General features: G+C 42.8%; 1 protein-coding gene across 4 annotated transcripts in view; it reads right to left on the bottom strand.

The window, feature by feature from the left end:
* dmd (dystrophin) overlaps positions 1-14,615 on the bottom strand; it is a 195,945-nt gene extending 181,330 nt beyond the window's left edge. For all 4 annotated transcript variants that reach the window (XM_069675656.1, XM_069675655.1, XM_069675657.1 and 1 more), the window contains exons 1-4: positions 14,514-14,615; positions 12,127-12,197; positions 9,614-9,732; positions 2,442-2,644 (exon numbers count right to left, since the gene is read on the bottom strand). In XM_069675656.1, coding sequence (XP_069531757.1) covers positions 2,442-2,644; positions 9,614-9,732; positions 12,127-12,197; positions 14,514-14,603 — 483 coding nt within the window. In that variant the 5' untranslated portion in view covers positions 14,604-14,615. The remainder of the gene's footprint in view (positions 1-2,441; positions 2,645-9,613; positions 9,733-12,126; positions 12,198-14,513) is intronic.
* Between the last annotated feature and the right edge of the window lie 487 nt (positions 14,616-15,102).

Here is a 15,102-nt window from a genome sequence, read left to right as displayed (position 1 = left end):
TTAACTCGGCTCTAAAGGTCAGCGCTGCTAGATCTCATTTGTGCTCTCAGACTCTTTTTTTTTTACGGCTCTTTCATTCAGAATTTCTGTCTCAATTTAGCGCTCGATTTTCATTCCGACGCTCATAAATTTCAGCTGAGGACTGAGAGAACGAGATAAGAGACTTCATCTCCCAGCATGCCTTGGAACAAGCAAAATAAGTAAGAGAGGAAATAAACATATGCAAATATTACCGTACAGCAAAATGTATTTTAATGACGATATTCTATGTTTATACTTTATTTCAGCTGAAGCAGCACAGTTGCATATGGTGGCTACGTTAGCATTGTTAGCTTTAAACTGTTAATTCACCGCCTGCATGATTCATAAACTTATACTTCTAACAATATTCTATTAACTACATTACGCTACCTTTAAATCACATATGTAAATATTTATATTATATTATATTTTTTTTTGTTTGGACTAGTATAATACAGGGCTGCAGTGGTTAGCGCTGTCGCCTCACAGCTAGAGGGTCCCTAGTTCGAACTAGAGATAGACCGATATGGTTTTTTCAGGGCCGATACTGATACCGATTATTAGTAGTCAAGAAGGCTGATAACCGATATTTGGAGCCGATATTCATTTGCAGTAAAAGTGAAAATATTGGCGTCAAAATTTTGAATAATACAAACTCCAACACTTAACTTTGTTTAAATGCCTTTAAGCATATGCATCAGAGCCAAAATAACCCAGATTTAAATTGATCTCTTATCGGCCGTCGGATTAAAAAAATAAATTAAATTAAATAAAAAGATTAAAATTAAAAAAATAATAATAATTGGTCTGTCCCTAGTTCGAACCCCAGTTGCATGTTCTCCAAGTGCCTCCCGATACTCCGGCTTCCTCCCACAGTCCAAAGACGTGCTCGCTTCATTGGTGACTCTAAAATTGCCCGTAGGTGTGAGCGTGAAAGGTTGTCAGTCTCTTTCGCTGTGTTCGAAATGCCAGACTGTACTAGCAGTACGTACTGATTTGGCCAAAGTGTAGTATGCAGACAAAATGTGCAGTCAAATACACCCGGATGTCGTACTGATTCGGAAAGAATCTCCAGTGTGCATAGGACAGGCTACCTTGCCTACTGTATCCCACAATGCAAAGCGGTGGAACGTCACCGCGGCAGTTGAAATGGCTAAAGAAGCAGCTTTTTGCGATTGGTGAGCTATTGTTTACTTCCGCTTTGCAAAACAGGAAACTGATAGATAACGGATGGATAGTATGACACATTAAAGTTAATCTGTCCGTTTCCCAGTTTTAAAACTTGAACAGGTTAAAGGTCACAGCTCTTTTAATGTGTCAGTGTCATTTCCCAAATCTATTATTACAAAAACATATCAAACTTTTGTGTCAATTACAAGGAGAAAGGTTTTAACGACAACAGCAGAAGATTGCTCTGATATATTTCCCGTCTGATACAAACTCAGGGGCTGTAAAGCTGAGAGGTTATCGTCTGTTGGCGTAAGCATCCTCATTTTCAGCTCTCTGAGCCGAAGCTAATAATCATATTTCTCCGCCTTGAATTCGCTGCGGTTCCTCCTCTTAATCACGCCGTGTAATTAAAGTAGTTGTGATAATCTGCTCACCGCTGCTTCCTCCAGGACACCTCTTTACTTTGTGTACCACTGAGAAGTAAATGTGCTCTCAAACTGCTAATTGCGCTATTTATCATTAAAAAGTAAACAGCTGTGTTAAAGTCAAACAGTGCTTTTGTGGCTGCTGGTTAGCGTCTTAATATTTTGCAGAACTAAAGTTAGATCTTTTGGATGTGGAAATTAAGTGCTGCTGCCCGACCCTTCGTTATCAAATCAGCTCTCAAACCTCTGAAGATGTTCTGTGATTGATCTTGATGTTGCAGGCATACTGCGCTGATTTGAGTCGACTCGGAGGTCATTTGCGAGCGCAGATCATCCCCTTCGCTTCCTTCCATCCCCCCTTTAGTTCCGCTAAAAGGCTTCGGCAGAGAGAGGGAGGGTCCTGCTGGGACTTTCACAAGCCCACTTAGCAATCTTGCTAAAGTGGCAGGTTGGCAGGACGCTAAGGACGATCTCATTTTGTAACTGGGATAGATAATCCTGTTCTGGAGCTGATAATATGCAGGGAGCGAACAGCTGCAGTCATTTAGATGTATAATATGTAATACTATAGAGTCTACTTGAGGGTTATTGTTTAGTGTGGGCGCTGCCTCGACAACAAAGCAATGAATAGTGAGTGTGGAAAAGTAGCTGGAAAGACCAAGTGAGTGTACATAGCTGAGCGCTGGACACAATGCATGCACAGCAAAGGCTCATGGGAAATCTTACTGCATCATTACACCACTTAGGCTTCATGATAGCAGTAAAATAAGATGTCACCATCTGACACAGGCGGGAGGCGTGTTACGACGCTTGTGTGTGTCTGACCTGTTGGGAGAAGCGCTGCTGGGTCTGGATCTGGTAGTGCTCCTCGGTCGTCACCCTCGCCATGCTGGCGGCGGCGGCGGCCGACCGCGGCAGCGTCTCCACCTCCTGGATGGCTTCCATGGAAACACTCTGGGGCAGCACCTGGAAGAGCGACGTCACATACATGATGACGCTCTTCTTGTCCGGGTGAGGCACGGCCACATCTGGGGAGAAACAGTGAGGGGGATGAATACATGAAAAGTCCTGAACTTTATAAGAACTGAACAAAACAAGATATCTGAAGACGTTGAATCCTACTTCAGAACATTTTTAGGGGAAATTTTCAGTATTTTTTGACAAGTTATATTGAATTAAAAGTTGTTTAAAGAGGTAATCTCAAATATTTCAGTTTTGTTCTTTGGCGGCACCTGTGGTGATGAACGGTAATTGCGAGAGCACACTTCCCAGATATCCAGACAGTGTTGCATGTGTGACGTCCACGGTTGGCTCCGGTTGTAACTCTTTATTTTCCTCTCTGACGGTCGCTTTCCTTTTTAGACTGTTTGCTTCATCTGAGCGTCGAGTTTGTTTCTTTTTCTTTGGATTTTCACTTCTTGTTGAAGTTGTATCTGTAGTCATCCATCTTTTCTTTGTTTGTTCAGCCATAGTAGATTACTGTTTACTCGCAACACTTGCAGAGAGCGGAAAAGCAGCCGCTTAGCTCCGCCGACCCTCTCTGGCAGACCAACCACTGCTGGCTGATGGAAAACACGTCACTAACTGGGCGCCATACCACACTAGCAGTACATACTTATTTGGCCAAAATGTAGTATGTAGTCTCTAGTATGCATCGGACCAGTCTACCTCGCCTGCTGTATCCCACAATGCAAAGCGATGGAACGTCACAACAGCAGTTGAAATGACGGACAGCAGCAGCGTTCCAGCAGAAGGGGAAAATGAATCCATTATACATACTATTGCCAAATGCAGGGTGCAGTATATAGTGTATAGTACGGCATTTCGAACACAGCCAGAGTCTGTTATTCTGTAAATGCAAAGGCTTTCATCAGTGGGCCATAGGCTCAATCGCCATTGTGTTACCTCATTCGGCGATAGATAGTGATTTAAAGGAGCAGTTCACCCCTGGAAAAAGCCGCTGTCAGTCAAAGCTGGTGTTCTCTGTAATCAAAAGAAGCAATAATATTTGAAATCCGCGCCATAGCTGTGGAGAAAGTTGTACAAACAGCTCGTGGTTTCACCCATTCTACATTCCTACAACACCCAGCGTGCATTGCGCTGCATTTCAAACCTGACGATTCTGAACGAGACATGACATAAGAGGCGGGTGTCCTAGATTGAGGAAGTGCAGTTTAGCGAGCTCCCTGGCCTCCTACATAGTCTGGCGGATGATTTCCATGCCCATTGGAGAAGCGGATCGGCACAGAGCGAGCTGGCCCTTTAAATGAAAATCTGCGAGATTATTAGCTTAATTAAAAAAATAATTGCCCAAATAATCAGCAGTGTAAATAATGAAAAGTTAAAACCCTAACAAATGAAAACTTGAGGAAGTGAATTTAATGAGTTGGAGCTTTACATGAATCCAGCTACGTGAAGCATCCCAGAGGCTGCAGGGTGATGCAGTCGACTGCTTTCATCTGCAAAAACAGATTTGACTCATTTTTCTTTGTGCTCATGAATAACTGTAGGCCACTGTTCAGGCTGCCTTTTATTTCCCATAGCATCAGTGTGTGTCAGCCTGCCTGTCTGCGCCGAATCTTCCAGCTAAATTAAGTCAGAGCAAACTTTTCCTGCAGGTGGAGGAGAGAGAGAGAGCGGCGATTCCAGGAATGGGCGGCCAAGAGAGCCTGTGGCCCCGGCCAGTCAGCCCGGGGCAAAACTAATAGAGACGGATCACAGCGGGGCCGAGACGGCGCAGATAAATGAACACTATAAGAGACTGAGACGCAGATAGAGAGAGGGGGGAGGAAAGGGAGGCAGACGCAGGGAGAGCTAATGAACTGGTGGTTGCGGTAACGTTAGAGTGCAGGAATAATGAACAGGAGGCGGAGGAAGAGATGACAATCGAAAAGTATCCAGACACAAAGTAAAAGAAATGTGCGAGAGAGAGAGAGAGAGAGAGAGAGAGAGAGAGATGAAGCCGGAGTCATATTTTTGGCTGAGGAATACTGATTTATCAGCATCACAGAGAAATCGGAGGATGTTATTGTTTGTCTGAGGAAGACAAACAGCTCCATAAATAATGGCACCATCTGCAAGTGTGCGTCTGGGCGTGTGTGTGTGTGTACACAACCCGCGCTTGTTTAGTCCACCCGCTTGTTCTCATCCCACGATCTCCATTTCAATCACTCCACCACGGCGACACGCGTGTGCATGCTAATGAGGCTCTGTGCGTTTTAGTGTAATGTATGTTCATGCGATTGTGTGCGTATGGAGGCATACTGAAGTCAAGCGAATTTAGAGTCAACATTTGAGAGTCTCCTCTCTCGCTTTCCTCGAGCTGTTCTGGCTTCTGAGCTCGTGTGTTGTTGGCAAGCGTATGTGACCAGAGAGCTGCAGCAGAACAAACCCTCACGCAGAGGTCAAGGTCACGGGCGCTCCAAGGGAGAAAAGAAACAGACTTTCCAAACCATTTCAATTTTAATATATTCAAAAAAGCGCATTTAAAAGCCAAAAGAGTGTACAGGCAAAGATAGCAAAGCGATAACAGAAACACATGGACGATAACGTGATGGGAACAACTAAAGGAGAAAGGACAGCAGCTCTCGTACCGAGCGTAACGCACAGGAACAGGGCTAACACATTCTTCCTCTGACTCTGATAGGCCTCATCGTTAAGCCTACAATTTCGCTGTCCCTTCACTGAAAATCATCGAGTATATTTAATCTTGACTTAAACCCCTTGCTGGCTGGTAGTGGGCGGGGCTTATCAATTAACCCAGCTGCTCAGGTGCACTAAGTTTGCTGGGTATCGCGTTGAAGCACGATAAGGATTGAGACCCGACGCCTACTGATGCCGCCTGGGCTGGCCGCTCGTGGGGAGCTCTCGGTTTGAGCCCCTGTTGCTGACCGGAGGTAAGCCCCACACCACCCACTGCCAGCCAGCCAGCCTATTCTTTTCTATGTGTGTTAGAGAATGGACTTGCCCTGGACACGCCAGGAGACAAACACCCAGGCATTCTCGTAACAACATGATTTTCCCCTCTACCTCCTACCTCCTTGATTCCTGCTAGCTTAACGGGGTTGTCTGTGAACCGTGTCGTAGGCTAGCAGGTTGGCTACAAGACTTTAACCAGGGTAAACAAGGACATAACCAAGTGGCAAAGACACTGGCCTGTGAACAAGTAGAATATCTGGGAAGTGTGCTCCCGCAATAACCGTTTATCGCCATAGGTGCCGCCAAAGAGAACATAACTCAGATCATCGAGATTACGACTTAAATCATGGAATTAACTGTAGCCAGAGCACAGTGAAAACAACTCTCCCTCATGGACAACAGAGGCCCTGCCCTTCAGGTTATTCAGCCGTATCCCATGGCGACAACGCCACCATTCCGTGATTCCGGAGGTGCGATCATTCCCTCTGCAGGCCTTTCTACTTTGGGGGAAGAAGTGCGGCTCGGCCTCGGAGCAAAAACCCTACATCCAAGTTTGCTCGACTCCATCCCTCCCAGAGCCTTGGGTCCTGGTTAAGAGCTGTAAGCCCCAAACCAAACGCCACCAACTGTTCTCAAACGGCGAGGCCAAGCAGCTCGGGAACAAGTTGCAAGCTCTGGAACTCCTCCACCCTCCCCCTGTACGTGCTGATTCGGCTGGCTGAGTTTGACCCAAATGCTGGCAAACAAACCGATCTCAATACTGCCGCCTAGTTGATTCATATCAGTGTGACAGATTTGTACTACACCTAGGAGGGCTGTAAAGAGGATGACCCTTACATTTACCTTGAAACAGGGGCTCTCGGGGGATTTAGACAGCCATAGGTGGGCACAAGCGGGGAGACTGAGAACCCTGCGGCTGCCTCTTGAGTCTGTCCTCCCTGGTAACCGGGGAATCAATGCCTGTACACTCTCAAATGTTTGCAGACTTCAATGTACTTCATATACAAGAATGCTACAGTGTGTTTAGTGTCTTTGTATTTGCTTGCCTGTTGCTTGCTGAACACCCGAACGCCTCTGCTTGTGTGTGTGTCCCTGTCTCGCAGTGATTACACCTGCTTCTGTAAACACACTCTGGAAATGTCATTAGTCTGGATTGAAATGGCTTCTCAAATTGTTCCCGAGAAAATATTTTGTTTTCAAAGTGATATTTACCTTCAGACAAAAACAAACTCTATTATTCCGTTCATGACTTCTCCGAGTTACTGCGACCCCCGGTAGGTCGGATAAAACCGTGCGGTCGCAGCTCGGCGGCAGGGAACATGTCTGACTAATATTCCGCCATGTGCCGATGCCTTCAAAGGCTACGTGAAGAATACGGCTTCCAAGAGATAGAGTTTGAGACGGTTTGATTCCTGGCTAGGCTGGAGCGCAGAGGAACAAAGCAAGGAGGAGAAAGTGGAGTGGAGAAAGACAAAAGGGGACTCAAAAGAAAAAACTTGAGCTTGTTTGGAAGCAAAAAAAACCCGACAATTTGTTTACAGCTCTTCTAAACACCCTAGGAAGTAACGACACTAAAGGAAGAAAGAGAGTGACATAAAAGAAAAAAGAAGCGTGCTTTAAGTCCATGATTGGTCCAATCCGTCGTGGTTTGGCGCCTAGCGTCAAACTGCTGCTCACATCACAGGGAGTGCACATTAAAGTATCCAACGCCCCGATCCATATATTACAGCTCGTCTTCTAACACGTCCTTTCACAGCCCTTAGAAATGTAGGAAACTCCCAGGTGGGGGGCTAATAGTATCTTGACGCACAGCATAACAATGAGAAATATTCACCCCCACTTGCTGCGAACTGGTGATTGTTTATTGTTGGATCAATAAGAGTTTATCTGCCGTGATGTGTTTTAAGGCTCAAGAGGGCTGAACGGGATTACCCTATCGTGCTGACTTAAAGCCTGAACGCATCACGCGCAACAGGAGGCGGGGGGGGGGGGTTCCTCTGCTGCCGTGGATGGGTAAGCACTGGACAAATTGTAGTAGAACAACCCAAGTCAACTCCCTGGTAATAGCAGCATCTATAGGCGACAGAGCAATGGAGCAAGTGGAGCAAACGCATCCACATTATTCATTTAGAGGGGGGGCAAAGGTCTGGGTTTGTCGCCCCACTTTTCGTCTTCTTGAAAATGAACTTAGCCAATCGTTTGCCTCGACGTGCTTGAGCTGTCAATCACAGTCCGTCGATCTGCACAGGAGTCTTGACTGACAACGGTTAGCTTCACTGCCATAGTGGACTGAAAGCAGAACAGGGTGGCGTATGTCGAATGAACCTGCTCGGCCCACTGACTCTAAATTAGCTAAAAGTAAGATTTTATTGTTGCCGAAATTCTGAACTGAAGTATTAAACTGACTGAGCTAGAAATATAAGCCTCTGTAGGTGATTAGCATTAGCATTAGCTAATAGATGTGTAGCCCAGTTGCCTTTTGGATTAAGCTTAGAATTACCCTGACCTGAGAACCTTCACAGATATAGTCAACAACGTCAGCCAGCCCGGCCACGTCACATTAGCTTGCTGGTCCAATATAATGGACCTCCACAGCCAAACAGCCACCGCTCAAACACTGCTGGGTCTGCTCATCTAGAACTGTGGGGGGCGAGGTTTCTCTGCTGCTCTCGGCTGTGGAGATGGGACGAAGAAGCCGAATTAAGAGTCAGCTCTGCCAAGTGTAAGGTGGCTATTAATATTTGGCATTATAGCCCTGTTGATTGTGTTATTTGGGATGTTGTGGAGGAGAGTAAACGCATATAATAGGGATGCACGATATTATCGGCATCTGCAGATAAAGGCATCGACAGATATGTCATTTTTCTGCCGATATTTTCTGCCGATATTTTCCGCCAATAAAACAAAGCTTTAATTCTGACTAAATACTCGATGATTCCCTATAAAAGCTTGATGTAATGCTACGACATTAACTCGGTGCGATATGCGTGCGCACTACCTGCACCACGCCTCTTCCATCAAGCGTGAAGCAGGGATGTTTGCAGTATGGCAGTTGATATGGCATGATATCAATCCCACTACAGTGGAGACGTGATGTTCCCTGCAATGTGGTGGAAAAAAACATGTGCCTAATATATCGGTATTGAAATCGGCAATCAGCAAAAAGGTGAGGAAAATATCGGCATATCAGATATTGGCAAAACATCCAATATGGTGCATCTCTAGCACATTATCTAACTAATCTAGAATAGCGCAGGTAGCTGTTGACTTAATCCAAGAGGTTAGGTGAGGTACCCCCAGACCCCTGACCACTCATGTATCTTTCTTAGTCTGCACCCCCACTCTGAAAGGCGCCCATGTGCTAGAGATTCAAACTCTTAAAGAAAAGAATTGAAGAAATAAATGTGAGACGGCTCTGTTGTCGATGTTTGAGAGAGCGGGTGTGGGATAGCAGGTGGTTGAAATGTCTATATTTCTATGTATGACACGATGTATGACAATCGCACTATAAATAAAACATCAAGTAAGTTTGGATTGAAAACTTTGAGGACTGTGGCCCCTTCTCTTCCATCGATCTCCCACTTTACCAACACACATCTCTCTATTGATCTCTCCAGCTATTTTCAAAGAGGCAATGTCTCTGGCAGTTCTCTGATATTTGTAGTAAATCAAGCCTTTGCAAAAAAAAACACCATTTATCACAGAGCGCAACCCACCAAAGGCAGTGTTGTTCTAAACTCTGACCCAGGTCTGCCTTTTTTCCCTGCCTGACAGCTTTGATTAAGAGTCTGTAAACTGGTCTGAGGTCAGCAGCAACGCTGGCAGTGATGGATGCCAAACTTGTCGACGAATTCTTGGTGAATATACATTTTTTTGGGGCGTTTTTTGCATCCCTGATCAAGTCAAGGTGACCACGCTTATCACCGCGGCAACACCCAATCACAGCGTGACACATCATCTTCAACTGTGCCAATTAGGGCGCATGATTGGAAGGCGTGAAATACGATGGGAGCTGTAACTCACCTCGAATATTCTTCTCTGCAATTACCGGTGTGTGTGTGCGTGTGCGTGTTAGTTACCCTCAGGGTCCAGCAGTCTCTCTATCCCCAGGTGTTGCTCTGCCTTATTAAAGGCGTGTTCCAGTCTGTCGATCGCAGACGTCTTCTTCTCCACCGAGCTCCAATCAAAAAGCTCAGGCCTGCAGAGGCAAACGAGAAATTGGCAGGGATCACGTCCCCACTGTTTCTGTATTTTAATTACCCAAATATAGGAAACACCCCAAGTATTAACAGATTAACTGTCTGGTTGAGCTGCTCAATGCAAATCTGCATATTAAGGAAAAGGCGACAAAGAGAATCCCCCAAAGTGAAAGAGCTGACAGTGTAGCAATAAAAAAGTTTAATGCTTTTAATATAAATCCTATAAATTAATTTTCTTAAAAATGAAATACGCTGCAATTAACTCACTTCAGCTGATGCACTCAGATATATTTATGGAACTCCTTTATGTCAGCAACCATGCCCTCAGCTGCCCTGCACACACTCTACTCAAACAACAACTCCCTCCTCAGTAAACAGGGAAAGTAGACCAAACAAAACAGCATCAGATGTTGTATGTTAGTCGACTTAAACATTTGCTCTGTGACATCTGCAGGTCAGCACACATGACATTGTTGGCATGGACCAGCAGAGCGAATGATCTGCAGGGTGATGGCTTTGGTGCGTCTGATCTCCCGCTCTGTATTCCTGTAAGGACCCTGCTAACAGATGTTCATGATGGCTAACCATGTTTTAATTTGGAGGATTTCAGGTCTGAGATCCAAACTGTGCAGGGCAGGCACTGAGGCAGGTTAGTCGTTCGTCCAGCTATTTATCCAGCTTTTACTTATTTATTCTTTCATTCATTTGTTAATGTTTTCATTTAAGACAGCTTTTCTGTATAATATTTCTAATTCGCTGCACTGGGTATGAAATGATGCTACTAGTAGTAGTAGAAGAAGTAGATGAAGAAGAAGTAGTAGAAGTAGAAAAAGTAGTAGTAGAAGTAGAAGTAGAGGAAGTAGTAGAAGTACAAGTACAAGTAGAAGATGTAGAAGTAGAAGTAGATGAAGTAGTGGAAGAAGTAATAGAAGTGTAAAAGAAGTAGTAGAAGTAGAAGAAGAAGTAGTAAAAGTAGAAGAAGAAGTAGTAGAAGTAGTAGAAGTAGAAGTAGAGGAAGTAGTAGTAGAAGTGGAAGTAGAAGTAGAAGAAGAAGTAATAGAAGTAGTAGAAGTAGAATAAGTAGAAAAGGAAGTAGTAGAAGTAGTAGAAGAAGAAGTAGAAGAAGAAGCAGTAGAAGTAGAAGAAGTAGTAGTAGAAGTAGAAGAAGTAGTAGTAGCAGTAGAAGTAGAAGAAGAAGTAGTAAAAGTAGTAGAAGTAGTAGAAGAAGTAGTAAAAGTAGTAGAAGTAGTAGAAGTAGTAGAAGAAGTAGAAGAAGTAGTAGAAGAAGTAGTAGTAGAAGTAGTAGAAGTAGAAGAAGTAGTAGAAGTAGAAGTAGAAGTAGTAATAGTAGTAGAAGAAGTAGTAGAAGTAGTAGAAGTAGAAGAAGAAGTAATAGTAGTAGAAGAAGTAGTAGTAGAAGTAGTAGAAGTAGTAGAAGTAGTAGAAGAAGAAGAAGAAGTAGAAGACGTAATAGAAGAAGAAGTAGTAGAAGAAGTAATAGAAGAAGAAGTAGTAGAAGTAAAAGAAGAAGAAGTAGAAGTAAAAGAAGAAGAAGTAGAAGTAGTAGAAGAAGTAGTAGAAGTAGTAGAAGAAGAAGAAGAAGTAGTAGAAGTAGAAGAAGAAGAAGAAGTAGAAGAAGTTGTAGAAGTAGAAGAAGAAGAAGTAGAAGTAGTAGAAGAAGTAGTAGAAGTAGAAGTGGACGAAGTAGAAGAAGTAGTAGAAGTAGAAGAAGTAGAAGAAGTAGAAGAAGGAGTAGTAGAAGTGGAAGTAGTGGAAGAAGAAGAAGAAGAAATAGAAGTAGAAGAAGTAGTAGTGGAGGAAGAAGTGGCAAAAGTAGAAGTAGAGGAAGTAGTAGAAGATGAAGTAGTCGTAGAAGAAGAAGTAGAACAGTGCTTGACGGTGCCCATGAAATCACACGGCACCTCTCCAGCTACCAGCCCCAATGGTTTGCATGTGTGACTGCGTAGAAAGAAAGGTGACCCAGAGTGCACTAGTGTCCTAGCGAGAAGAAGAAGTGTTTTGGAAGTGAGTCACAGCAGTGACAACAGCTTTTATTATCATATCTGTAATATTCCAACGTTCTTCCCCTACTTGACTTTCTGTTGCAGTGAAATGACTAATAGCTGGCTGGCACTACCTGATATATTCAGTCCATTTCCTTTTATTCCTTTTCATTTCTAATGTGGGCAATTTCCACCTCCAGGTATATCTATTAAATAAAATGTGTTAACAAGACCACATTTTTGGCAGCTAAATAAATCTGGCACAGAGTCTCCATCTGTTCCTCCTTGACTTTCCCTTGTCTATCCACTCTTCCTCTGTGCTTAATGCTTCATTTCTTACTATTTTTCTCTCGGCTACCACACACACACACAATATCAGTTTCACAGTACCTGTGGCTGTGGATGAGGGCATTGAAGGCCAATCCATCATTCCAGCTACTGGAGAAGTTAACCACATTGACCTGAGGACAGAGATAATGGATATTAAAGTACTGACCTGTGAATGCAGTGTGACACCAACTGTTGAAACACTATCACCCCAACAGTAGCCTCCATTTTCATACACATATATTAGATTGTAGACATCTTTTTCTTCTAAAACTGTAAGTCTGAGCTTTTAATACATGGAGCGACGGACTAATATGGCTGAAAATGTAATACAAGGCGGCCTTGAGCTCAGAAAGTACCGAGAGCTACTTCACCTAGCCCTGTTCCCTTTAGCTGCTGTTGCTTTCAAGCTAGCATGGCAGCTAAGCAGTTTTAATGAAAACATTTTATCTCCAAAATTTGACAGAATTTCCAAGCCTTCTTTGTCACACACAACTGAATAAAATAGACCCTTTGTTAGGCATAACTGTTGACTTTTAGAGCTGAAATTAACACTTTGGCTAATCAGGTTTAATTGCTGTAGCTAGCTAACATTAGCCAGAGACTGTGGTTGAAAACTCACTGAAAACTTCTTTAAAAGAACCCTGAAAAATGTCCTACATATGATAATGATACATACATGCTTTATAGTTCTTAATTTCAGTTTACCATGAAGGGAAAAGGATTACAGACGATTAACTATGAGTTACTAAATCCAATAGGACAGAGCTGCTAGCTTTAGCTTTCAAGTTAGCTTAAACATAGCCAAGCTAAGTCCTCTCCAACCTTCTTAATTTAGTTTAATTTGACTTTTTCACTCATATAGGTTTACATTCAGTGACAGGCTACTCAAATACTTCAAGAACAAACAAAATACATCGTGCATTAAGCATATTAGCCATTTTTTGGGCATAAATGATTGCTGGATAAAGAAGTCCACATTTAGATCAATTTGTCTGTCAATGCTAAAGTTCTGCTGTCTTTATGTTGCATAAGTTAAACCTTTACCTTGCTGCAGGTCTGGATGAAGTCTGGCCTTCATTTGGCTAAAGGTTTGGCTGATGCAATAATTAGTGTTAAATGGCTCCACCACCCTGGAATGAACCAAATGCCTGCCAAAGCAAGGGGTGTTGGGCGGAGTATTTTCTGTTTTTTACTGTATATTTCAGTTATTTTATAAGCTTATTTCAAATAAACACTCTTTTCTTCCCTATTAGATGTTAAACTATGATAAAATGTCTCTACAATTTTAATTGAACATTGTTTTTTGACATTTTGTCCACCCCTTGTGTCTCAAATTGGTTTGGCTAGCCAGAATAAAAGTTCCCTCCAAATTGTAGCATAGTGCAGTCAGTTTTTTCTTTAGAGAGCTCAATTTAAGTAACTTATTTATCATGAATATTTTAAATTCAGTACAATATGACCACTTAAAGGTCCTTAACTTAAAGTTAAAATGCTACCCCTCCTTACCCAACACTGCCTTACAGTGGATATACCAAACTTTCAGAATAATTCTATCTCTATTTAGGTAATAAGATGCTCCTTGGCCGTGGAAGTAACCCCATGTTACTGTCATTTATAAGGCAAGTTAGCTGGACATGCTAATATTTGAAGATACATTAAAGCAGACACAATGTTTGAACCACCACCAACAAGTCAATGTTACACACACATAACGAACGTAATTCAGGGTCAGTTATCAGTGGTTATAAGACAATACAATCAGGTTTTAATAACAATTACACAATTTGGGCGGGAAAAAATGCAATAAATAAACCATTCAAAGCCATATGCTTTACAAAAAAAATGGCATATATGAGTTTTGAGTGTTCTTGAGAAAAACTAGATGGCACAAACCTCCACAAATACTACAAAACCTCACCTCAAATAAAATTTGAAAGTTAATTAGATTCCTTTTTCCCTGTGAAAACATATTTTTTGGACGAAGGCTCAAGTCTCTCTGTCTCTTTGTTTCATTCTTAGGCTATAAAATGATAATCATCTCATGGCACTAATCCCAGATCTGGATTGCCACCAATACCCAATCCATTATTCGCTGGCTCAAAGCCGATCCGTCCACCAAATTTCATGAAAATCTGTTCATTAGCGGTTTGAGATATTCAGTCAGGCAGATTGACAGACAACTATCCAATAAACATACGGTCTTTGACAGATTTATAAACAATCCATACCGGGGATGTCACTTCAGATTTCACTCATTAGACTTGAAGCTATAATTTTTAAATGGAGCCACAGTGGCTCTGCATTAACAAGGTCAATTTATGAGACAAACATTGTTTATGGAGTTTTCTGAACACATAAGAGAGCCTGCTGTAGAGAAAACAAACAGTGCAGCAGTGTGAACGCCCGAGGATTGTGGATAAGAGTGAGTGTGGAGTAAAAGAACAGACCTGAGGATACTGGCGCGTGTTCTGACGAACCCAACTCAGCAGAATCTTCTCGCTGTTGGTCTGCTGTAGGCCCGCCATCACATCCTTCATCACATCCTTTACCTGCACACGGAAATACAGAGTATAGCTGGGGTTAAAACAACAGAAGGAAGCGTTGTGTACATTCATCTTTTAAATGAAAAGGGTCCATCCTCTGTTCCGTTCAAGGTGTGTCTCCGGGTTATAGGGTCATCTTCTGAAGAGCATGAATATACACCATAAAATCACATGGAAATCTGGAGCTTTTTGTTCTGTGTTTAAGTTGACAGTTGACAGGAAACATTAACGGTCCAATTAGAAAGGGTTCAACATCAGGGGAAAGTTTGTACTTTTCCAGTGAAATACCAACATGCTGGTCTTTTTCATAGATTACAAAGTGAAATGTTTCAACAACTGTGGAAAAGATTGGCAAGAACATTCGTGTTACCCATTAACTGTGTTGCTCCTCCAATGTTTTATCTCACACCTTCATCGGGGCTTTATTTATTTGTCCAACAGACATCGCCGACAGCCTGGGATGCATTTTGTTTAGCGCAAACGTGCAAAATTT

This window comes from Semicossyphus pulcher, unplaced genomic scaffold, assembly GCF_022749685.1.
Source record: "Semicossyphus pulcher isolate SPU_LCO1_2020_fin unplaced genomic scaffold, fSemPul1.0.p SCAF_24, whole genome shotgun sequence".
Lineage (NCBI taxonomy): Eukaryota > Metazoa > Chordata > Actinopteri > Labriformes > Labridae > Semicossyphus > Semicossyphus pulcher.
Note: the sequence above shows the minus strand (reverse complement) of the source record. Positions and strands in the feature narration are given on the sequence as shown.